This window comes from Phyllobates terribilis, unplaced genomic scaffold (assembly GCF_046119375.1).
Source record: "Phyllobates terribilis strain yellow unplaced genomic scaffold, ASM4611937v1 Scaffold_4__5_contigs__length_816908805, whole genome shotgun sequence".
Classification (NCBI taxonomy): domain Eukaryota; kingdom Metazoa; phylum Chordata; class Amphibia; order Anura; family Dendrobatidae; genus Phyllobates; species Phyllobates terribilis.
The window spans coordinates 500,295,388-500,320,842 of NW_027362764.1; the positions used below are offsets into that span (position 1 = coordinate 500,295,388).

The window sequence follows — 25,455 nt, forward strand, 5'->3', positions numbered from 1 at the left end:
TGTTTATTATCTTCTGTACAGACTGTTTTGGGTCGACCAGTTTTTGGAGCATTAAGGATTGAGCCAGTGGCATTGAATTTGTCACGAATGCGGTAAATGGTTTGTCTCTTTGGGACTTGAGTACCAAATGTTTCAACCCAATTTGCTCTAACGGTTTCAGCATTTTGAGATTTCCAATACTCTGTTAAAATCCATTTTCTTTGATCTGTATTTAAATTATGTTATCTGAATTATCTGAAAAGAAAACAGATTTGGGGGAGATCTAGCTGTGAAAACTAGATATGTGAAACTCGCTCAGTTGCCCTTAGCAACCAATCAGATTCCACCTTTCATTTTCCAAAGAGTCTGTGAGGAATGAAAAGTGGAATCTGATTGGTTGCTAAGGACAACTGAGCCAGTTTCACTTTACACCATGTTTGATAAATCTCCCCCTTCATAACCTTATTACACTTTCTGTCCACCTACTTTTGGACAACCCTGTATATATATATACAGTACAGACTAAAAGTTTGGACACACCTTCTCATTTAAAGATTTTTCTGTATTTTCATGACTATGAGAATTGCACATTCACACTGAAGGCATCAAAACTATGAATTAACACATGTGGAATTATATACTTAACAAAAAAGTGTGAAACAACTGAAAATATGTCTTATATTCTAGGTTCTTCAAAGTAGCCACCTTTTGCTTTGATGACTGCTTTGCACACTTTTGGCATTCTCTTGATGAGCTTCAAGAGGTAGTCACCGGAAATGGTTTTCACTTCACAGGTGTGCCCTGTCAGGTTTAATAAGAGGGATTTATTGCCTTATAAATGGGGTTGGGACCATCAGTTGTGTTGTGCAGAAGTCTTGTGGATACACAGCTGATAGTCCTACTGAATAGACTGTTAAAATTTGTATTATGGCAAGAAAAAAGCAGCTAAGTAAAGAAAAATGAGTGGCCATCATTACTTTAAGAAATGAAGGTCAGTCAGTGCGAAAAATTGGGCAAACTTTGAAAGTGTCCCCAAGTGCAGTTGCAAAAACCATCTAGAGCTACAAAGAAACTGGCTCACATGAGGACCGCCCCAGGATACGAAGACCAAGAGTCACCTCTGCTTCTGAGGATAAGTTTATCCGACTCACCAGCGTCAGAAATCGCAGGTTAACAGCAGCTCAGATTAGAGACCAAGTCAATGCCACACAGAGTTCTAGCAGCAGACACATCTCTTCAACAACTGTTTAGAAGAGACTTTGTGCAGCAGGCCTTCATTGTAAAATAACTGCTAGGAAACCACTGCTAAGGACAGGCAACAAGCAGAAGAGACTTGTTCGGGCTAAAGAACAGAAGGAATGGACATTAGACCAGTGGAAATCTGTGCTTTGGTCTGATGAGTCCAAATTTGAGATCTTTGGTTCCAACCACCATGTCTTTGTGCAACGCAGAAAAGGTGAATGGATGGACTCTACATGCCTGGATCCCACCATGAAGCATGGAGGAGGAGGTGTGATGGTGTGGGGGTGCTTTGCTGGTGACACTGTTGGGGATTTATTCAAAATTGAAGGCATACTGAACCAGCATGGCTACCACAGCATCTTGCAGTGGCATGCTATTCCATACGGTTTGCGTTTAGTTGGACCATCATTTATTTTTCAACAGGACAATGACCCCAAACACACCTCCAGGCTGTGTAAGGGCTATTTGACCAAGAAGGAGAGTGATGGGGTGCTACGCCAGATGACCTGGCCTCCACAGTCACTAGACCTGAACCCAATCGAGATGGTTTGGGGTGAGCTGGACAGCAGAGTGAAGGCAAAAGGGCCAACAAGTGCTAAGCATCTCTGGGAACTCCTTCAAGATTGTTGGAAGACCATTTCCGGTGACTACCTCTTGAAGCTCATCAAGAGAATGCCAAGAGTGTGCAAAGCAGTCATCAAAGCAAAAGGTGGCTACTTTGAAGAACCTAGAATATAAGACATATTTTCAGTTGTTTCACACTTTTTTGTTAAGTATACAATTCCACATGTGTTAATTCATAGTTTTGATGCCTTCAGTGTGAATGCACAATTTTCATAGTCATGAAAATACAGAAAAATCTTTAAATGAGAAGGTGTGTCCAAACTTTTGGTCTGTACTGTATATTCATGTAAAATATACAGAATCTACTGCCATTGTCATGGAAAACCATGGTTTACTTTTATCCTAATTAGAGATGATCAACAAATGATTTTTGAGCCGTCATGGCAGCACCTCGGGGGCTTTTTGTCCCACCACTTCAGGTTCCACATACCACCTGCTGATACCCCTCTCCTAGTAAATCATCTGCTCTGGTAGTAAACCTATAGGACCCTTGGACCACAGAGGCTGATTAGCTCAATCAGGTCTTTTACGCAGAACTTCGGGAAATACATTTTCCAGTGCTCCAATTCCAATTCTGGCATCCCTATTGTCAGTTTATTAGTGCTGTACAAGCTTCTTCTGGTCTCAAAGGAAAAGGTGGTGGGTGGGTGCTATATATTGTGGTAAAGCGACTTGCTTAGCTGTATGCGGAGGTAGACAAGTAACACTGCCTCTTTAAATTTTCGGGTTAGTTTATTAAACTTCATAAACTAAAATGGAGTCCATAAAGAAAACATAGCCCATTCGGCATAAAGGCAAAACAAAATACCAAAGTTGCAGCACAGTCCGTATATCAGCCGGCGTGCGGCCACTCAGAGTTAGTTGCTCACGGTTCAGCACAGCACATGCAAGCTCCTCTCTGGAGCGGGTTTTTCCAGACACTGCCAACCTCCTGAGTCAAAAGGCTGGCTCTTTATAGCCCTAAACCACGGCCTGGAGTGGAGATAGGGTGGATGGTGTCCCTCCCAGCCCTTAGCTATCCACCTGTAAAGCATGCCCTTGTAAACCTGGCTATTAATCCTCTCTGCACCTAATGTGCAGGAGAAACTTCCATGTTTCACATCACTGAAGCCAATAGTCTCAGCGAAAAATATCTCCCCTCCAGTATTCTGCCAGTGACTTTGTCAAAATATATATATGTATATTTATATGTTGTTGTGATGCAATTTTCCTGGTGATTTTAGTAAACCGGAAGCAATGGTTGTCAGCTATAAGGAAGAAAATTGTGTTTGACATTGTTTTATCCCTTTATGTGTAAGTTTTCAACATTTACTGGGCCAAATGTTTTACATATTTTGTCATGGGTAGTCGAATTTTGCCTAAAATTCTTTCTTTTATTTGTGTGTTTTTAGGTTAAAACATGGCAAAGACAAAGCCAAATTTATAACCAGATATCAGGAAGCTTATTATTGAAGTCAGGCAAAAAGCCAAAAAGAGGTAGCTATGGAATTCACTGTTCTCAGAGTCAGGTGTCACTTATATTAAAGAAAGAAAAAGAAGGTTATGGAACAGTTGACAAATCTAGAAGTGGACAATCACAGAAAACTTCCTCCAGAGTTCATAACATTATTAAGGAATAGTCAGTGTCTGATGTCCATAGACGTCCTGTACAGATTTCGCACGAAAAGAATGAAGAATATGGGGTCAAAGTGAGTGGCCAAACTATGGTGCGATGGCTAAGAGCAGTAGGGTTGAATGCACGAGCTGCAGTCAAGAAGCCTTTCATATCTGCAAAGAACCAGAAGGTCTCACTTAAGTTTGCCAAAGAACATAGCCAATAGAAAGAGACAGATTGGTCTAAGGTGTTGTGGTCGGATGAATCCAAGATCAATGTGATCAGTGTGGTAGTGATGGCAAGCACTATATATACCACCCAATTTGAAAACGTAATGATGTAAGGTACCAAACACCTACAGTGAAACATGGTGGTGGCAATGTCATGGTTTGGGGCTGCTTTTCTGCATCTGCCATTGGCCCGCTGCATAGAATTGATGGAAATGTGAAGGCTACCATGTACAAGAATATACTGGAGAATGTAATGCTGCAACATAGTAAAAACCAAAGTAGGCAAGGGATGGAAATTCCAGCAAGACAATGATCCTACGCACACATCCAATTTAGTTAAAAATTGGTTAGCAAAAAAAAATGTTCACCTGTTTTAATGGCCAAGCAAATCACCTGATATAAACCCTATAGAGCACCTTTGGGATAAGTTAGGGTGACAAGTTTGGGCCTGTACCCATAGCTATAATGATGAATCGTTTACAGATTTGCAAATGGAATGAAGAAGCGAGATCCCTCAAGATGTCTTGAATACCCTAGTGGCTTCAATGCCCCGTCGGTGTAGTGCAGTAAAGCAAGAGGTTATGCTACAAAATACTAAATTATGGCATTGTAAACAATGAATTACTCTCTATGTTGTGATCAATAAATAATATATGCAAAACTTTTGGCAGTCAGTTTTCTTTAATTAAATGACCATACCTATATTCAAAAGAATTTTTGTTAAAATTAAGGTCTTGCATGATGACAACTTCATGCTCTTTCATCACCAAGGAAATTGCATCACAACAACCAGACAGAAGTAATCACACTTTTAAAAAAAATTCTAAACTTTTGGTCGCCACTATATATACATACAACAGCATATGCACATAGTCAAATCACATATAGCAAATGCAATAAAATATCCAGTTACAGTGTTCTTAAAGGGGACATAAGTCTTTTACGTTTGGAAAAAAAGTGTCTTTCTTCTGACATCCGTTTTCCTCATACTTAGCTGTGTTTTTCACAGATAGAATATGTATGAGATTATAGTCTATGTAATAAGAAAAAGATACATATCCATTTTGGATCCAAGGCACAGATCAAACTCGTTAATACAAGTCTATGCGTCCATGAAAAATTTGAACTGCACACTGATGGCATCCTAGTTTTCCAGTTTTTCATGAATGTTAGCTAGAAATCTGAGAAACCACCATCACTTATTTTTGTTTGTGAGAAAAACTAATGAATTACTGATGGGAAAACCTGAAGTGAACCAAAACAATGATAATAATCTGTTCCGGTGTAACAGGCCATAGTATACCCCAAGTCCAGACAATAAAGCGGCCTCGGCCATTTTATACCCCCTCATGTCAGATTATACTCCCCTTGATATCTGCAGCATTGAGCGATATACACAAGAATTACTTAATTTTTCAACATCTTATTGGGGGTTTAGGTTTGTCAGGTAAGATATGCGAGAAGATAACTGACTTAAATCTTAAAGTTCTAAACACATAGACTTTTATTACTTGAACCAGAAAAACTTTAATCAGTAAAAATATTAGACTTCCACAAAGATATAAGGAGTTAATGAATCCTACCGCACTTCTCAGTAGTTACACATTAAAAGCAGCAGTGTGTCTGAGTATGATAGAAAGATATCTGTACTCTTTTCAACCAATCAGACAGGGTGTGAAAACCAGTGATGTGATGAGATCAAGTTATAATTGCATTCTATGGTAAAAGCACTTATCTTAATGGACAACAGTGTAATCTCAGATGTAATGATTGTTGTCCGTTACCTGTCACATTGTATTGTAAGATCAATCTTCATCATGTGATTAACAACACAAATACCTTCCCACTACGTGGATGTCAGTTTTACATTATTAAAAAATGGCATCTAAAATCTCATTTACAAGAGCTCATAAAATAGATGGGTATATTATAGCCTGGAGGAGTATAGTTTTGCCTAGGACAGTTTATCTCCCGTGGTATACTCCGGCCTGGGTCAAACTATACCCGGGGTTAATCTGCACAGGGGATAATTTGGCCTGTTACGCCAACACACTAAGGAAAATCAATCTCCTATTTTACATACGAGAAAAAATGGACGAGTGAATAAAACCTCCCATGCATTATTACATTATTCTTGAGAAGTTCCAAACGTGGCACCTCATAAAATGATTTCACAGTTCTTAAAATGTAATAAAAAACATATATTGTTGCCACAGTAAATGTATAAATGAATCAACATTATGACTTGTATAAATTAATAATCCAAGTTAACTTGTTGAATAACATCTCTGTGACTGTCCAGTAAGGGCTGGCAAGCTGACACTGGGTTCAGACTGGCATTATGGCATCACTGATATTTGCCTGGAGCTGCCCTCCTTTCTCAGATTCATTTTTAATTAATTGTTAATCTAGCATGTACAGCTTGCAGCATAATCTAGTTTATTACTAGCTTTCGCTGGCTGTGAATGAAATCAGCAATGTATTCATGGGTTCTGTGATGCATATTAGAATGTGTATAGTCAGCTTGTGCATGTAGATATGGTAACTCAGTGTTCCCCACAAAGCAGAGACTTATACCCAGCAGCACACATGCTGTTACTTATATTACGTGCATTATTCTTATTTCTTCGTGCTGAATATGTTTCTTTCGTATCATAATTTTAACATGATTATCAAATTGTGCAATATCATCATGAATTGTAAATCAGAAACAGCACCCCCCTTAGCCTCTCTGTGGTATTGCAGTTCATTTGCTTGAATTGAGCTGAGCTGCAATATCAGACTCTGGTCGACTATGGACATAGGGGGCACAGTTTTTGGTAAGTAAGTAGTCAGGTTATCTCATTGTTATTATTCTCATATAAACTATAGTAAGAATAATGAGACAGAACATAAAACTCTAAAGATTCATGCATGTGTGGTTGTGTATTACAGGTAGATCTGGTGCGAACATTTACATTCCGCAACTCCAAACAAACCTATACTGGAATCCCTATTATTGCGGCTAATATGGATACTGTGGGTACATTTGAAATGGCAAAAGCTTTGGGCAAGGTGAGATTCCGTCCAGAAATATTTCTTTAAAATACATTTAAATTAAGAATCATTACATTATTTTGCTTTAAGACAATAAAGAGTAACTGTCATTTTATTTTATTATGCATAAATCAATAGAACACATGAGAATAAGCAACTTTGTAATATATCTTATAAATCTGCTTCTTTCTCCTCCTGGACTGTTCTCTCACTTTCAATTCATGGATAAAATCTGTATTGAGCGACGACAGATTTTCCTGTTACTGAGGTAGGAAATGACAGTTGGTGCTTTTAAAACTCAATGTAGGAGGGAGGAGCTATAAGCAGATACAAACATTCTGCTGCAAGTTCTCTTGAAACGACAGATACAGTTCTCCATAGAACTTTATGAGCACAAATTGTCATTTTCTATCTAAGTAATGGAAAATCTATAAGCCCTGAAGACAGATTTTGCCTGTGAATTAAGAATTTTGAGAATTAATGATCCGTTCAGGAGGAGATAGAAGCAGATTTCTCTTATAAGAAATATTTTATGTATGTGTATCACAGTCTTTGGCACATGTATGCAATCAGGGTCGGAGTGGGGGACCGGGACACCGGAGGTCCCAGGTCCTTGGCGGGCCCCTGAGCAGGAAGCACGGGGGCCCGCTGGTTAACATGGCCACCGATGTACCTGCACTGGGGCCCGGAGGTGCAGGGGGGCCCTTGCAGTGCGGCTCATAATGAGGGCAATCTGGCCTGCTTCTCGAACCCCAGGGGGCCCATGGCCAAATTGCCCTCATCGTGTACGGCGGGCAAGGAGCGATCCCTCCAGCTCCGCTGCTGACCGGAGGAAAGTGGCAGCGGAGCGGAGGGATCCGTCCTCTGCTTCCTGCCCGGCGCTTTCTCCCTGACACAGGCTCGAGCGGCTTGATGACATCATCATGCAGCACGGGCCTGTGACAGGGAGAAAGTTGCCAGCAACGAGGATGCTGCGGGGGAACAAGCAGAAAGGTAAGTTGTTTTTTTTTAACTAATACACTGGGGATGAGGGAGAGCAATGATTATGGAGGAGGTGGGGGGAGATATGGCATGGCAATGATGATTAAGGAGGTGGGGGGAGATATGGCAATGATGATGGAAGAGGTGGGGGGAGATATGGCATGGTAATGATGATGGAGGAGGTGGGGGGAGATATGGCATGGTAATGATGATGGAGGAGGTGGGGGAGATATGGCATGGCAATGATGATGGAGGAGGTGGGGGAGATATGGCATGGCAATGATGATGAGGGTGGAGGGAGATATGGCAATGATGATGGAGGAGGTGGGGGGAGATATGGCAATGATGATGGAGAAGGTGGGGGGAGATATGGCATGGCAATGATGATGGAGGAGGTGGGGGGAGATATGGCAATGATGATGGAGAAGGTGGGGGGAGATATGGCATGGCAATGATGATGGAGGAGGTGGGGGGAGATATGATGATGGAGGAGGTGGGGGAGATATGACAATGATGATGGAGGAGGTGGGGGAGATATGGCAACGATGATGGAGAAGGTGAGGGAAGATATGGAATGGCAATGATGATGGAGGTGGGGAGATACGGCAATGATGATGGAGGTGGGGGAGATATGGCATGGCAATGATGATGGAGGAGGTGGGGGGAGATATGGCAATGATGATGGAGGGGGGAGATATGGCAGTGATGATGGAGGAGGTGGGGGGAGATATGGCAATGATGATGGAGGAGGTGGGGGGAGATATAGCATGGCAATGATGGAGATGGGGGGAAATATGGCAATGATGATGGAGGAGGTGGGGGGAGATATGGCATGGCAATCATGATGGAGGAGGTGGGGGAAGACATGGCATGGCAATGATGATGGAGGAGGTGGGGGAGATATGGCATGGCAATGATGATGGAGGTGGGGGGAGATATGGCAATGATGATGGAGGAGGTGGGGGAGATATGGCATGGCAATGATGATGGAGGTGGGGGAAATATGGCAATGATGATGGAAGTGGAGGGAGATATGGCAATGATGATTGAGGAGGTGGGGGGGAGATATGGCAATGATGATGGAGAAGGGGTGGGGAGATATGGCATGGCAATGATGATTGAGGAGGTGGGGGGAGATATGGCAATGATGATGGAGAAGGTGGGGAGAGATATGGCATAGCAATGATGATGGAGGAGGTGGGGGGAGATATGGCAATGATGATGGAGGAGGTGGGGGAGATATGGCAATGATGATGGAGGAGGTAGGGGAGATATGGCAATGATGATGGAGGAGGTGGGGAAGATATGGCAACGATGATGGAAAAGGTGAGAGGAGATATGGAATGGCAATGATGATGGAGGTGGGGAGATATGGCAATGATGATGGAGGTGGGGGAGATATGGCATGGCAATGATGATGGAGGATGTGGGGGAGATATGGCATTGATGATGGAGGGGGGAGATATGGCAGTGATGATGGAGGAGGTGGGGGGAGATATGGCATGGCAGTGATGATGGAGGAGGTGGGGGGAGATATGGCATGGCAATGATGATGGAGAAGGGGGGGGAGATATGGCATGGCAATGATGATGGAGGAGGTGGGGAGATATGGTAATGATGATGGAAGAGGGGGGAGATATGGCAATGATGATGGGGTAGGTGGGGGGAGATATGGCATGTGTTATGATCTGCAACATGTACTAAGGAAAGATAGGGGAAAGCTGTCCCTACAGTAAGACTAAGCTGAATCCCTATGATGTAGCGGGCTGCTTGTTCCTAGCGAACAGACCCACCTTAGTCCTTGGCTAGTCTGAACGAAGACCTATAGCAAAAGGGGAGGGGTCCCTAAAAGAACTAAGGACTGGAACAAAAATGGGATACCTCCTAAGCAGAGAAGTTGTTGCAGAACACAAAAAGACAAACAGACAAAAAGGTACTAGAGGTCCCAGAAGGACCAAGCGAACTGACAGAGATAGGCACCGAAGCACCAAGCTAGAAAGACAGTCAAACAACACAGCCAGAAGGGCGGAGCTGGAATATAAAGGTAGGTGGTCACATGACTGCAAAACACAAGATGGAAAAAAACAAACAGAAGGGTTCTAACTCCAATGATGATGGAGGTGGGGAGAGATATGGCAATGATGATGGAGGAGGTGGGGAATATATGGCAATGATGATGGAGGAGGTGGGGGGAGATATGGCAATGATGATGGAGGAGGTGGGGGGAGATATGGCAATGATGATGGAGGAGGTGGGGGGAGATATGGCAATGATGATGGAGGAGGTAGGGGAGATATGGCAATGATGATGGAGGAAGTGCAGGAGATATAGCAATGATGATGGAGGAGGTGGGGGGAGATATGACAATGATGATGGAGGAGGTGGGGGAGATATGGCAATGATGATGGAGAAGATGAGGGGAGATATGGCAATAATGACGATATAGGAGGTGGGGGAGATATGGCATGGCAATGATTATGGAGGTGGGGAGATATGGCAATGATGATGGAGGTGGGGGGATATGGCAATGATGACGGAGCAGGTGGGGGAGATATGAGAATGATGATGGAGGAGGCTGGGGAGATATGGCAATGATGATGGAGGAGGTGGGGGAGGTATGGCAATGATGATGGAGGAGGTGGGGGAGATATGGCAATGATGATGGAGGAGGTGAGGGTAGACATGGTAATGATGGAGAAGGTGGGGGAGATATAACTGATGTAGAAGGTGAGGGAGAGCAATTATGGAGGTGAGGGAAAGCAATGATGGGGATGGGGAAAGCAATGATGGAGGTGGTGGGGGGAGAGCAATGATGGAAGTGGGGGGAGCAATGATGGGGAATTATTTGGACGCTATATGCTGTTAACATCTGGTCTGGTCACAGTGTGGTGGTATTTCTCCTTTGTATGTGGTATTATTCAGTCACTATATGGTGGTAATATGTGGTCTGGTCATGGTGTGGTGGTATTTCTCCCTTGTATGTGGCATTATTCGGTCACTATGTGGTTGTAATATGTGGTCTGGTCACGGGTGTCACTGTATTTCTCCCTTATATGTAGTATTATTTGGTCACTATGTGGTGGTAATATGTGATCTGCTTATAGTATGGCAGTATTTGTTCCTTGTATGTAGTATTATTGAGTCACTATGTGGTGGTAATATGTGGTCTGGTCATGGTGTAGCAGTATTTCTCCCTTGTATGTGGTACTATTGGTGTTGGTATAGTGGATTGTGTTGTGTATGGTGGTCATTTGTTCTCTCTGATATTAATTAGGAGAAGATTCTTTATTTTAATTAGTGATTAAATACTTGGAACAAAATGCACTTACAGGGGTTCTCCGGGGAAAACAAGTAATTATCTCTCCTCAGGATAAGTACTAAGTTATTGATTAGTGGGGGTCTGAATTCCGGGACCTGCATCGATTGGTAGAATGTGGAGCTTTTATCCCCACTAGACTGGAGCTCATGTGCGACTTGACTACTGATCCATTCATTCCCTCAGTGGCTGTTGTTTTTTTCTGGAAGCCCCAAAGAGAATGAATGGAGCTGCGGCCAGACGTCCCACCTGCTGCTGCATTTTAAAATGGGGATAAGTGTCCTGTCAGGGATAAAACTTCCCCATTCTTCCAATAGGTGCGTTTTACAATGTTCGGACCCAAATCATCAATAAGTTATCATCACCTATCCCGTGGAGCCCATGGATAGGTGATAACTTGTTTTAACCAAAGAACCCCTTTAATGCAAACTACCGTAATTGTACATCCCAGTTATAGCATGTACACAGAAGATGTGCAGGAGCCGCCTGTGATTTACTGCTGACGCTCCACTATAACGGGGATATCGGCTATCAGGTATTTACATATAGCTGGGGTGGGCCCCGAGGATCAATTCCTTCTGTGGGCCCCAGACACCCCAGTCCGACACATTTTCTGCAATGGCATGATCTTAAACTTTTAGATCCTTTTTCTACACCTTTTTAAGATAGTACACTACATTTACTTAAAGGATACAACATTTTACCAGTGAATGTTTTTTTACTGTCAACTTGCAATGTCTTTCCTGTGTTAGAGCAGAGATTTGCTTTATCTTCTGAATGGAAGGTGTGACCATTACAGGAAAATGTATTAACTCCATAAACTTCCAGCAGTAAATAAAAACAAAGAGTCCATGCACCAGTATGAGAAAACAAACCGGTTCAGCTGCTCAGTATTCATAGTCCAATATTCAGTCTCTTGCAGAGTCTAAATAACATGCACAGGTCCTCCAGCATTCATCCACAGACCCAAATATCAGAGGTGTTTGCACCTCCACTCCCAGACAAGGAATGAACAGCTCAGCTGCCCTTTTAAACCAGCTGCACCTCTCAGATTGGAGGGTGTTAATGACTAGATCTGCCCATCTCATCTAATTATTCCTAACCAACCTGCACCTATATATTGTTTTATTAACCCTCTCAGCCCTTCCTATCCAGGATTCTGCCAGCCGCTTGTCTACAATATGCAATATTAAACTAAAAGCATACTGTGTTATACACAGTATATCCTATGACAATCCCTTTTTTATGGGGTAACCCTTCTGACAGTAAGTTGAATGCTGGGTCAGGCTTCTAGAAGCTGATAGCATTTTCATGGTTCATCGGCAAGTTAAATGCAATATTACACATGCCCAGGGGTGGGTGACCTGTTTGCGAAATTGAGCACTGTCCTGGGCTCAAAGCATTAGGACATTATGTATAATGGTTAGAACTTTTTTGTGTAAGAAGTTCCGAACTTTATGCCTTTTGAAAAGGAATGGAACTTAAAATATGACCTGTCACAAGGTCAAAAGTGTCTGTTATTTTAATCCCCCTCCTTCCTGAGTATTCAATTATTTGTTTTTATTAAATCTGCCATATGGTTCCAGAAATAAGGTTCCACAAAATTTTATTTAGTTCTATTTTTTATGATCTTTACCAAGGGGGTGTTGCTCACAGGGTAAAATGCAGCACGGCTTATAGACACATTTCCAGGGAATCCTGTGAGCAACACCTCCTTGGTAAAGAACAAAAAATGAGCAAAAATAATAAAAATAATAATAATAATAATTTTATTTCTATGGCGCCAACATATTCCGCAGCACTTTACAAATAAGTGGCGGCATGTACAGACACTAGAAGACATTGCAGATCAGCATATAATTCAACAATTACCAAGAGGAGTGAGGGTCCTGTTCGCAAGCTTACAATCTTTCAGAAAGTAGGGGTGACACAAAAGATAACAATGCTTGTAGTGTATAGTCCAGCGATCTTTGTGATAAATAGGGGTATTCAAATAAAGCTGCATGAACGGGTCATCAGCCAATATTTGTATAAGTATAGATTCAAAGTGCTACTGAGTGCATGGAGGGAAGGGACCAGATTCTAAGGAAAATTTAGAAAGGGAGAACAGGGAATAGTTAGATTAGTGACATGAGGTCATAGGCCTGTGACGCGCCCCCTGGGCCGTGGGGTAGCCGAGCTGGTCGGTGCTGAGGGTTTCACGGTAGCAATGACCCGGTCCGTGACCCAGGGCGGTCAATAAAAAGGGAATAAAATAAAAGGTATAAAGTTTTTGTATATAATGTTCGTGATGCCACCTGTGGTATGCGGCTATATGGGGCTGCCGCTGCGGTGCAGATCCTCTGGAGCTGGTGGTGACGCAGCAGAGTTGTTTCAGCTCTCCACAAGCAGAGCTTAGCCCCAGGGCAGGATATAGTGGTGCTATGAGGTAGATGTTGTTGGTGCGGTGTAGTGCAGGTGATGGCGCAGATAATGACCAGTCCACAACTTAATGGCGGTTTCCTCTCATCTTTACTTGCGGTTGTTAAGCAGACCGGGGCACGGGTACTAGTTGGTAGTAGAGGTCCGGGCGGCCTGGAAGCAAGTTGGGGATCCACCTCGCCAGGTGAAGTTGTATGCCTTCCCTCTGCGCTAATCTCTTTGGCCCTGCTGCTTGAAGCTATGCTGCGGCCCTCGTACCTGTGTAAAACGTCTTTTTCCTCACCTGTATGGCAGGCAGCTCGGGCCTTCCTGGAGTGTCGCTCCCACGTGGTGGTGCTGGGCCCTATGGTGCTGCTGTGTCGCCGGAGTCTGATGGGGCCAGGAGACCTGCAATCTCCTGCCCCCGGTTTCTGCTGCTGGGCCTTCAGTGCCCCACAACCTCGTACTCTGGTGTCCGGTTCTTCTGCGCTTCTCTCCTCTGGGGTGAGCTGGCTTACAGCTCCTCTCCCCAGGTCCTTCCTTGTCGCTGTCCTGTATTCAACTCCTCTCCACTCACTCTTATTAACCCCGCCTCCAGATTCCAGTTGCTAAGGGGAGGAGCTCCCCTTTCTGGTCTGGAGCCAGGAAAGTGTTGTATGCTGGTAAACCTGATTAGGGAACCCCTCCTTGCTTCCAGGCATGGCATCACCCCTTGTGAGGGAGGCAATGCCACTGTGGCAACCGGACGCCTGGGGTGCCACAACTGTCCAAACAAATGGGTTTTTAGAGCATGCTTAAAATGGTGGAGACTGGGAATTAATCAGATTTTCGGAGGCAGAGAATCCCAGAAAATTCCAGAGATCTGGGGCAGAACGAGACTTAAATTATTAGCAGAACAGAGAGCACGGTTAGGATGGTAGAAAGAGATGAGGGAGGTGATGTACAGTGATGCAGAGTTTTATGGGTGAGAAAGGTAAGTTTACATTGTATTCTGTAGCAGATGAGCAACCAGTGCAATTACTGGCCCAGGGAAGAGGCATCGGTGTAGCGGTTGGACAGGAATATGATCCTGGCTGCTGCATTCAGGATGGATTGGAGAACGGAGAGTTTATTAAGAGCAAGACCAAATATTAGTGAGTTGCAGTAGTACAGACTAGAATGAATCAGAGCAACTGTAAGATGGAGGTGACATGAGCTGAGCGGATATAGGCTGTGAAGGAAAGATCTGAGTCAAATATATCCCAGCGGACATGCCGCTTGGGAGTTATGGTAGAACCACACATGGGGCATAGGTTGATTAGTAGATGGAGGAAACCCAAGAAGTTCGGTTTTGGAAAAATTCAGTTTGAGATAGAGGGTGTTAGAGACAACAGAAAGACAGTCAATGGTATTTCTAGCAATGGAGGTTGATGTCAGAATATATGTATAATTGGCTGTCATTAGCAAAGAGATGATTTTGAAAACCAAATCTGCTGATGATTTGTCCAATAACTGTGTATAGAGAAAAAAGGTTGTGAACGAGGACTGAACCCTGAGAAGCACCAACTGTAAGAAGAAGAGGAGGAGAAGAAGAGCAATCAATTGATATACTAAAGGAGCCTATAGAGTGAAGCATAGTGAAAATAAGTTGGTGAATCAAAATATAAAATAGAAAACATGGCACCGAAAAAAATAAATTCAGACGCTGGAATTTGGCCACAGTAACATTGCAATAAGAGGCAATCAAAACATCGTATCCACTCCAAAATGATATCAATAAAAACATCAGCTCTGGACGCAAAAAATAAGCCATCACAAAGCCCCTTTGAAAACTAAAAATGATACGAGTTTGGAAAATGACTTGACAAGCAAAATTTTTTTTTTTTTTTTTACAAATTTCTGAATCTTTTTCACCACTTAAATAAAAAAAATCTGTCCAAGTTTGGTATCTCCGTAATCGTACTGATCTGGAGAATCATATTGGCAAGTCAGTTTTACTCTATAATTAACATGGTAATTAAAATATCAAAAAAAACAATTGTGGAATTGCATTTTTTTGCAATTTCAACACACTTGGAATTTTTTCCTAGTTTCCAGTGCATCACATAATAAAATGAACAAGTACAACTCGTCCTGTAAAAAAACAAGTCCTCTTATGACTATGTGGAAGGAAAAACAAAATAGTTATGGGTCCTGGAAGAAAGGAAGGAAAAAAACTAAAAATAAAAAATGGAAAATAGCCAGGTCATGAAGGATTTAAACAGGGTCAAGAAGAGAGTGATCTGAGAGATAGCGGATTAAATGAGAATAGACCAATGTTCCGGGTGTTTATAGATGAAGGGAAGGTTAGAGACAATCGAAGGATGTTTTTTTAATAAAGGTGTATGGAAGGAGGGAAAGATACCGGAAGCACAAAACCGTATGATGAATTTAAAAAAACAAAGAAACAATAAAAACAAAAAAGACAGAATACTGAGTGGTGTAACAGGAATAAAATAAGAGCAAAAACTAATCTGGTGAAAGGTCCTTTATAACCTCTTGTCTACCTGCATACCAATTTATACAGGGCCGAGTGAACTCCAAGTGTCACTGACGACACGGGATCAGGTGTAAGGCAGATTAAGTCTTATTTGTGTAAAATGTAATTATGGATCCATAGTACATTGCCCATAGTTTGCTATGGACTCACAGTACTATCAAGTGCCTCCGTTTTTATACAGATATGTATGGGGGTGTTTTTCTGGATATCATATGAATCGGAATAGAGATTATTATTATTATTATTATTATTATTATTTTTTATATAGCACCATTGATCCCACAATGATAGACTGGTACAGAGGGAAGAGGACCCCGCCCTTGCGGGCTTACATTCTTACATGTTCACCCAGATCATAATTATGAAGCCCATAGAACTAAGTGTCCACATATTACACCTCTTTTCTTCTCATGGATTCATACATGTCTTGTGGAATAATGGACATGTCTGCTGAGAATACAGATTAAGTCCAATACTTAGACATATAACATACTCTATGTTCTATAATATCCATCTTGGGCAAGTATAAAAGAATACACTGTGCATTACATATACACTGGCAGACACAGACATAAAAGTGCCCCTGTGCAAGAACAATATTTGGGTCCTTTGCAGCCTAAGAGCTCCTAACAATGTAAAATTGCACCTGCTTTGGGGGTACAAAAGGGCCCATAACCTTTTGGGCCTCTGTGCGGCGCACAGGTTGCACCACTCCTATGTCTGCCCCTGGACATATATACATTACTTACATAATCTAATAATGAATGTATTCTGCCAAACTTAGCAATCTTCTTTTGTTTCTTTCAGCATACATTATTTACTGTAGTTCACAAGCATTATACATTACAAGACTGGAAGAATTTTGCATCTACATCTCCAGAATGCCTCGAGGTATGGATACTTTTTTTCGTTAAAAGTTGGGAAATGCTGAGTTTCTGATTTTAGCAAAGCTTAATGTACTGGCACCTTATATTGCAGCATCTATAGACTGTATTTCTCACAATACTGAATATGATTTTATACTGTACAATATGGGCAAATTAATAATTACTAGCACATTTGATTTTTTAGTGTTTGTCAGTGACGCACTTGTAGAAGACTCCTATCTCATGGAATATATGGCTCTTTTCCCCCTGACTTTTGTATTGGGGATATAGTGTTTGTGTCATAACAAAATGACCTATCGCCGTTCTCCATATTTGTCATCAATCAGATGTCATTTAACCTCTTAAAGTTTTTTTTTGCTTTCTCATGTTTTCCTCTTCTTCTTCCAAGAGCCATAACTTTTTTATTTTTCCGTCAACATAGTCGTCTGAGGTCTTTTTTCCTGTGAGACAAGTTATAGTTGCAAATGACACCATTTATTTTATCATATAATATACTGAAAAATGGAAAAATGAATCCAAGTAAAGTGAAATTTTACGGCGTTTGTTATGCAGTAAAAATGACCTGACTACCTGATTTTTCAGGTCAGTAAGTTCTCGGTGATACCAAATATAGTTTTTATTATTTTAGTGGCTTAAAAATATTCTGAACTTCGTAAAAGTGAAATTTGAGTCTTCATTTTCCAAGACCAATAACTTCTTTTGTTTTTCCACTGATGGAGCTGTATGTGGGAATGTTTTCTGCGTACCGGCCTGTAGTTTTTATTGGCGTCATATTGGGTACATATGACATTTTGATCGCTTTGTATTGCATTGTAGTGAGGTGGCCAAAAAGGCAATTATGTTGTTTCAATTTTTTTCTCTTTATAAAATTTAATTTGACTAGAATAGATTAAATGAATATAATGTCTTAAGTAATTTGATATTTTGATAACATAAAGATTGGACTTTTATGGATGCAGGAATACCAAATGTGCTTACTTTTTTATTTTCTTTATTTTGGGAATTTTTTTTTAACTTCTCACTTTATTTTTTAGTCCCCATATGGGATTTAAGCCTGGGATGTTTTGATAATTCTAGAATTGCAATATATAGGAAAATTAACTATCACCTATAAAGCCAAGCCTGGCAATCATGGCATCTCATTAACACACCAAAATCAAGCAAAAACCATACACCTGCACTCACTCCATTTTACTTATTTATTTATGTATACAGCACTTTACAGACATCATCATCACTGTCACCATCGGGACTCACAGTCTAAATTACCTATCAGTATGTCTTTGGAGTGTGGGAGAAAACCGGAGAATCTGGAGGAATCCGGAGGAAACCCATGCAGACACTGGGAGAACATACAAACTCCTTGCAGATATTGTCCCAAGACCCCAGTACTGCAATGCTACAAAATGCTAACCACTGAGACACCATGCTTCCCGTAATATTACATCATACAGAAGAATAGGCTTAAATATAGTTTTCTTAGAGAAAATTGGAGAAGCTGAAACAAATTGCTAAACAAATTTGGTACATGACCACTACAAATAACAAAGTAGCATGCTGAAGAAAATGCTTAGGTCCCAACATTTGTGATAGAAAGCCAGTTAAGTTGTCTTAAGAGTTTGTCCCAGCCACCGGTACGTCCTTAAAAATGCTTCCATAGGAGCATCTATATCAAATATCCCTTTAATTGCCTCAGCCTCAGATGTCCCCCTCCATATCTCAGATGCATTGATCAATGCCTGTTATTGTAAATGATTGTAAATATGTAAATGATAAAACGATAATCGGCAATATAGATTGAACTCATGTAGCATCAAAATCAGCTAATAAAGCAGTTGCATAATTCCTAGTAAGATTGTAAAAATTACTTTCACTGATGTATTACCGTATGGCGGGGATAGAGTTTTAATGGTTAATTCTAGCTATTTTTTCAGACATTTCTAATTTCATTGTGTTCTACCACAGCACGTAGCAGCAAGCTCTGGAAGTAGTCAAGCAGATCTTGACAAGCTGAGCTGCATCCTGGAAGCCATTCCTCTTATAAAATACATCTGCTTGGATGTAGCTAATGGATATTCAGAACACTTTGTAGAGTTTGTGAAGACTGTACATGCCAAATTTCCAAACCACACTATTATGGTAAGTTATCTTATGTCACCACATAAACTATTTGCTAATCTTGGCTTTGCACACATATATTTGCCAAATACAGGTTTAAAGGGACTATCGACTTTGCTAAATACTTTCGAGACAATATCCGGACTGAAGGTTAACGCAGACAAATCAGAGGAATTATTTATAAACATGCCTATTCATGAACAAGATCATATTATCTCCCAATATAGCATCACTAAAAGAGATCATTATCTTATATATCTAAGCATTAATTTGACTTTCCACAAATCAACTTTATTTAGATGGAGCTATATGCCACTAATAGAAAGGTTCTTGGCTGGGTAGAATTCACTCAATAAAAATGGTTTTTCTACCAAGATTTCTAGATTTATTCAGATCCCTTCCTATTGCTATCCCTACAAGAACCTTTACTAGAATACACTCCATGATTTCAAAGTATATATGGCAAGGTGAAAGACCTAGGGTTTGATTATGTACTTTGTTTTATCATAGAAGGATGTTTGGATTGTCTCTACTGAACTTTGCCTTATATTATAATGCAGCTCAAATAGCTCAACTAGCTACAGTATCTTATCAAAAGAGATTCCCTAGATGGATAAGACTAGAATCATCCCTACTACTACCATATTCTCTATTGGATCTGATGTGGTCATTGAGTCCGTTCCCAGTAGATATTCACATATTCTTTGCATCTGTGGAGAAAACTTAGATTTGTTTATGAATTGCAATCTAATCCTTTTCCCTTACTGGCACTATTCAACAACCCAATGTTTACACCGGGACTGGAACCAAGAGCATTTAAATGGTGGAAGATAAAAGGAATCACCAATCTGAACATATATGGTCATTCGATAACAACATTTTAACTAGACAAGAATTCATATACAAATATATCCCACCACTTGGAGAGTTTGTGTGTAAAAATCAGGTCCTTCATTTTGCTGGGAATAATACCCCTAATGACCCTATAGTACCACCCTCAAGTTTCGAGCGGATTTGGAAGAGGAGTAATCATCACACTTTATTTTATTTTTAATTCTCCACCTGGAAATAATAAAGCTAAGTTCAGGGAACAATAGGAGGGAGATCTAAAGTGCACAATGTCGTTAGAGAGATGGCACCATTGCTGCAACACACTGTCAAAGGGAAATAACTGGACATCCTTCTCAGAAACATCTCTTAAAGTCTTACATAGGGCTTATTTTGTTCCAGCACGTTTAAATAAAATATATCCTAACGTCTCAGATAAATGTTTTAGAGGTTATGATTACTTAGGTGAAACAGATGAAACAGATATGGTGGTATTGCCCACATGTAAAAACCTTTTGGATGCATGTAAAGGCCCTAATTGCAAGTGTCATGGGAAAGTCCATACAGTGTAGTCCTGCTGTCATGTTATTAGAAGATGAACCAAAGGGGATCTCCAATAAAACATTCCTTATTGTATGCTTTATTACTATGGCAGCTAGAATTCACATAGCTTCAAAATGAAAGTCTACAGCTTTGTCAATACAAATGGTTAAAGATAAAGTCAATATGATAATGTTATATAAAAAAAATTGATGTTACCAAAACTGATACTCTAGAATTTTTTTGAACACATCGTCACGTGGATGGACTTTCAACATGATCAGAACTTAAACCAGGCTATACATCTATCACCATGATGATTGGGATGCAAGATTGTTCTCTTTATATACTTATCGATTTATTTTGATCTGATAATAATTGGCTATTGGTACCTCCCCTAAAACTATACTATTTTTGTTTATTCTTTGAAAATGTTCTTTCTATATTATAATTTATTTTACTTTTTTGTTTTGTAACTCATAACAAAATAAAAATGTACATACTATATTTAGAACAATATATTTTGACCTCTTAAGAGGGGATTATGTGTTGTTAGATTGTTGAATTTTTGTGAAAATAATAAAACATTTTTTAAACTAAATCCACAGATTCAATAAAGTCAGTAGGTACGAGGCATTAGTATAATGAACAGACATCCCACCCAGAAAAAAGTAACACTAGAAGGAACGGGACCTATGAGGCGGGGAGAGAGACAATGCAGGGACAGCAAAATGTATTGGAAAGAAAAAGGTAGAGATATAGAGCAGGGTCTGTCCATCCCTAGTAAGGTGCTAGCCAACTGATCCCTACCTGACAGTGGAGGTTGGCACCCTAACACCTGCGCAATTGGCACCCCCACTCCGCGATGGCTTTCCCCACACTCCTCACCCTGTTAGTCCCTACACTTATAGGAAAGACCTAAAGGACAGCTGTTCATTTAGACTGTATGGAGACATTGTCTGTAGCTTATAGATCCATTTTGTCTCTCTTTGGAGGATCAGCTTGTGCCAATCACCCCCCCAGGTGGGACAGTTACTTTGTCAATCCCCATGAATCGTACCACGTCAACCATTGTCTGCCATTATCTTGTTCGGTGTGCAGGTGGGCTGTACCTAGGTATTATACCATATAACCCCTGCCTTGAATGAGAATAGATTTGTCCTGGGTAGTTACATTTCTCTACCATTGGCAGGCACTTACTTGACTTATGGTCCAGGTGACTTTTTAGTATCTATTTTACCCATATTTATTAAAGGTTACATTTTAATCTCTTTACCACTATTTTGCTTTGCTTTGTCTCTATCAAGTGGTTGTTTACATTATTACCCCCTTTGCTACTTTTTGCTATTTTCAGAATATTAGTGGTATGGCTGGATTTCTGTCAGCAGGTATCGACACTAGTCAGTGGGCTACAGAGGCAAGGGAAGCATTTTCTGAGCGCACGTTTGCCCAGAAGAAGTACACTCCGACTTTTTCGGCTGCTTTCAAAGAGCTAACGAAAATTTACAAACAGCAGATCACGTCGTGGTGGGAGGTACAGACGCTAGATAACTACATTAAGGCAGGCATCGTCCCTAGAAACCTCCGCATTACATTGTTGCCCTCATTCCGGTACAAGAATCCCGGCCTACTTAGTCTCTGGGAGAAAGAGGCAACTGAAAGCTCCCTCAGATTTATGAAATTGTTATTAGATGAGGAGAAATTAACACTGGCCACTCTGAACGAACCATTGAAAACACAATTAGAAACAAAAAAAAAATTCTCCCTTGAACCTGAGTTTACAAACAAGGAAACCTCGCTTCAGAATACATTGGAAAGATTCCAATACCATCTGAAGGAATGTAAGCATACATTTTTTGTAAGGGATTAACAGGAGTTTAAAGCTAATAAGGCCTATACCTTCCAAACCAGTAGGGGCCCTAGACATCTAGATACAGATCTCTCATCTACTGACACTGACTTTTCGGAGTCAGAAGCTAGGCCTAAATCACAACGAGGCAGACCAAGGGGGAGAGGGGGTGGGGGGGGCGCAACAACAACAGGAGATCTCCCCTGAGAACTCATTTTTTAGAAGAGGGTTATCCCCTGCGCAGCCGTCTCAATATGAGCAACCCCCCAGCAGCACAATAAGCCCCCAGATCATCAATCTGTCCTCTAGGAGCCTTACAGCATCAGAGATGGCAGTATTAAGTAAAGGCCTTACCTTCGTACCAACCACTAACTATGACTCTTTTGATATGATTAAGGACAATAATTTATTTGTCCAAAATTTGAAGTGGCGTAAGTATTTTATAAGGAACGACAAACAGACGTGTGCAGAGTATGGAGTGCGCGAGGAGTTGTTAACTGACATTAGGACCCTATTCCACCTTAGTGACCCCGACCCTAATCAGGATGGTAAAGGCCCATTTACTGACCTCAAGTTAAAAAGCATCAAAATGCCCCCTCCACAAAATGACCTCAGCCCGATTGACGTCTTTCTGAGTATGGTTACCAAGGACTTGAGAGATCTGGGGAGACAACCAGGATGGGCCAAATACAACTTTACACATCAGGAAATGCAAGCCCTGTTGGCCCTCGAGAAAGATCACTCTATCACCCCTTTACCCCCGAGGGTGGTTTGCACGTTAATGACCAGGCCAATTTTTACAATTCTGACCACTGTCACTTTATGAGGTAATTACTCTAGAATGCTTCAGAGGATCACCCTGATTCTGAGATTGTTTTTCGTGACATATTGTGCTTCATGATTGTGGTAAAATTTCTTCGATATCACTTGCGTTTATTTGTGAAAAAAACGGAAATTTGGTGAAAATGTTGAAAATTTAGCAATTTTCAAAATTTGAATTTTTATGCCCTTAAATAAGAGAGATATGTCACACAAAATAGTTAATAAATAACATTTCCCACATGTTTACTTTACATCAGCACAATTTTGGAACCCAAATTTTTTTTTGTTAGGGAGCTATAAGGGTTAAAAGTTGACCAGCGATTTCTCATTTTTCCAACAAAATTTACAAAACCATTTTTTTAGGGACCACATCACATTTGAAGTCACTTTGAGAGGTCTTTATGACAGAAAATACCCAAAAGTGACACCATTCTAAAAACTGCACCCCTCACGGTGCTCAAAACCACATTCAAGAACTTTATTAACCCTTCAGGTGCTTCACAGGAATTTTTGGAATGTGGAAGAAAAAAATGAACATTTAACTTTTTTCACAAAAATGTTACTTTAGACCCAATTTTTTTTAATTTTCGCAGGGGTAACAAGAAAAAATGGACCCCAAAATTTGTTGTGCAATTTCCCCTGGGCACGTAGATACCCCATATGTGGGGAAAAAACACTGTTTGGGTGCACGGCGGGGCTCGGAAGGGAAGGAGTGCCATTTGACTTTTTGATTGTAAAATTTGCTTGAATAATTAGCGGACGCCATGTTGCATTTGGAGAGCCCCTGTGTGCCTAAACATTGGAGCTCCCCCACAAGTGACCCCATTTTGGAAACTAGACCCCCCAAGGCACCTATTTAAATGCATAGTGAGCACTTGGAACCCCCAGCTGCTTCACAAATTAATCCGTAAAAATGAAAAAGTGGAAAAAAAAACACTTTTTTATTTCTACGGATTAATTTGTGAAGCACCTGGGGGTTCCAAGTGCTCACTATGCATCTAGATAGGTGCCTTGGGGCGTCTAGTTTCCAAAATGGGGTCACTTGTGGGGGAGCTCCGATGTTAAAGCACACAGGGGCTCTCCAAACGTGACATGGTGTCCGCTAACAAATTGAATGGAAAATCGGCTCAAATTGTTAGCGGACACCATGTTTGGGGAGCCCCTGTGTGCCTAAACATTGGAGCTCCCCCACAAGTGACCCCATTTTGGAAACTAGACCCCCCAAGGCACCTATCTAGGTGCATAGTGAGCACTTGGAACCCCCAGGTGCTTCACAAATTAATCCTTAAAAATAAAAAAGTGTTTTTTTTTCCACTTTTTCATTTTTACGAATCAATTTGTGAAGTACCTGGGGGTTCCAAGTGCTCACTATGCCTCTAGGTAGGTGCCTTGGGGGGTCTAGTTTCCAAAATGGGGTCACTTGTGGGGGAGCTCCAATGTTTAGGCACACAGGGGCTCTCCAAACATGACATGGTTCCAATTTGTTAGCGGACACCATGTTGCGTTTGGAGAGCCCCTGTGTGGCTAAACATTGGAGCTCCCCCACAAGTGACCCCATTTTGGAAACTAGACCCCCCAAGGCATCTATCTAGATGCATAGTGAGCACTTGGAACCCCCAGGTGCTTCACAAATTAATCCGTAAAAATGAAAAAGTATTTTTTTTCCACTTTTTCATTTTTACGAATCAATTTGTGAAGCATCTGGGGGTTCCAAGTGCTCACTATGCATCTAGATAGGTGCCTTGGGTGGTCTAGTTTCCAAAATGGGGTCACTTGTGGGGGAGCTCCAATGTTTAGGCACACAGGGGCTCTCCAAACGTAACATGGTGTCCGCTAACAATTTGAGCCGATTTTCCATTCAATTTGTTAGCGGACACCATGTCTCGTTTGGAGAGCCCCTGTGTGCCTAAACATTGGAGCTCCCCCAAAAGTGACCCCACTTTGGAAACTAGACCCCCCAAGGCACCTATCTAGATGCATAGTGAGCACTTGGAACCCCCAGGTGCTTCACAAATTAATCCGTAAAAATGAAAAAGTGGAAAAAAAAACACTTTTTTATTTTTACGGATTAATTTGTGAAGCACCTGGGGGTTCCAAGTGCTCACTCTGCAATTTGAGCCGATTTTCAATTCAATTTGTTAGCGGACACCATGTCGCGTTTGGAGAGCCCCTGATGTGCCTAAACAGTGGAAACTCCCCACAAGTGACCCCATTTTGGAAACTAGACCCCTCAAGGATTTTATCAAGGGGTATAGTGAACATTTTGAACCCAGAGGTACGGCACTGCATTTGATAACATTAGGTCATCATATTGAATAAGTTGTCGTTAGTCTTGAGCACAAGTACTCGCTACTTGAGTTTGCATCGGGTACTCAGGTATGCACCAAGTAGTGCATGTGCTCGAGTGACATGCTCGAGTCCCTGCCCCGCATGTTTCACGGTTATTAGATACCCAAAAAAAAATATGCGGGGATCGCTCGTGCATGGCAGG

At 41.3% G+C, this 25,455-nt stretch overlaps 1 protein-coding gene across 1 annotated transcript in view; it reads left to right on the plus strand.

Moving 5' to 3' along the window:
* The window catches only part of GMPR (guanosine monophosphate reductase), a 171,386-nt gene that overhangs the window by 18,319 nt on the left and 127,612 nt on the right, over nt 1-25,455 (plus strand). Inside the window, exons 2-4 of the mRNA XM_073678800.1 lie at nt 6,604-6,723; nt 16,728-16,811; nt 18,773-18,946. Of these exons, the coding sequence (XP_073534901.1) occupies nt 6,604-6,723; nt 16,728-16,811; nt 18,773-18,946 (378 nt within the window). The remainder of the gene's footprint in view (nt 1-6,603; nt 6,724-16,727; nt 16,812-18,772; nt 18,947-25,455) is intronic.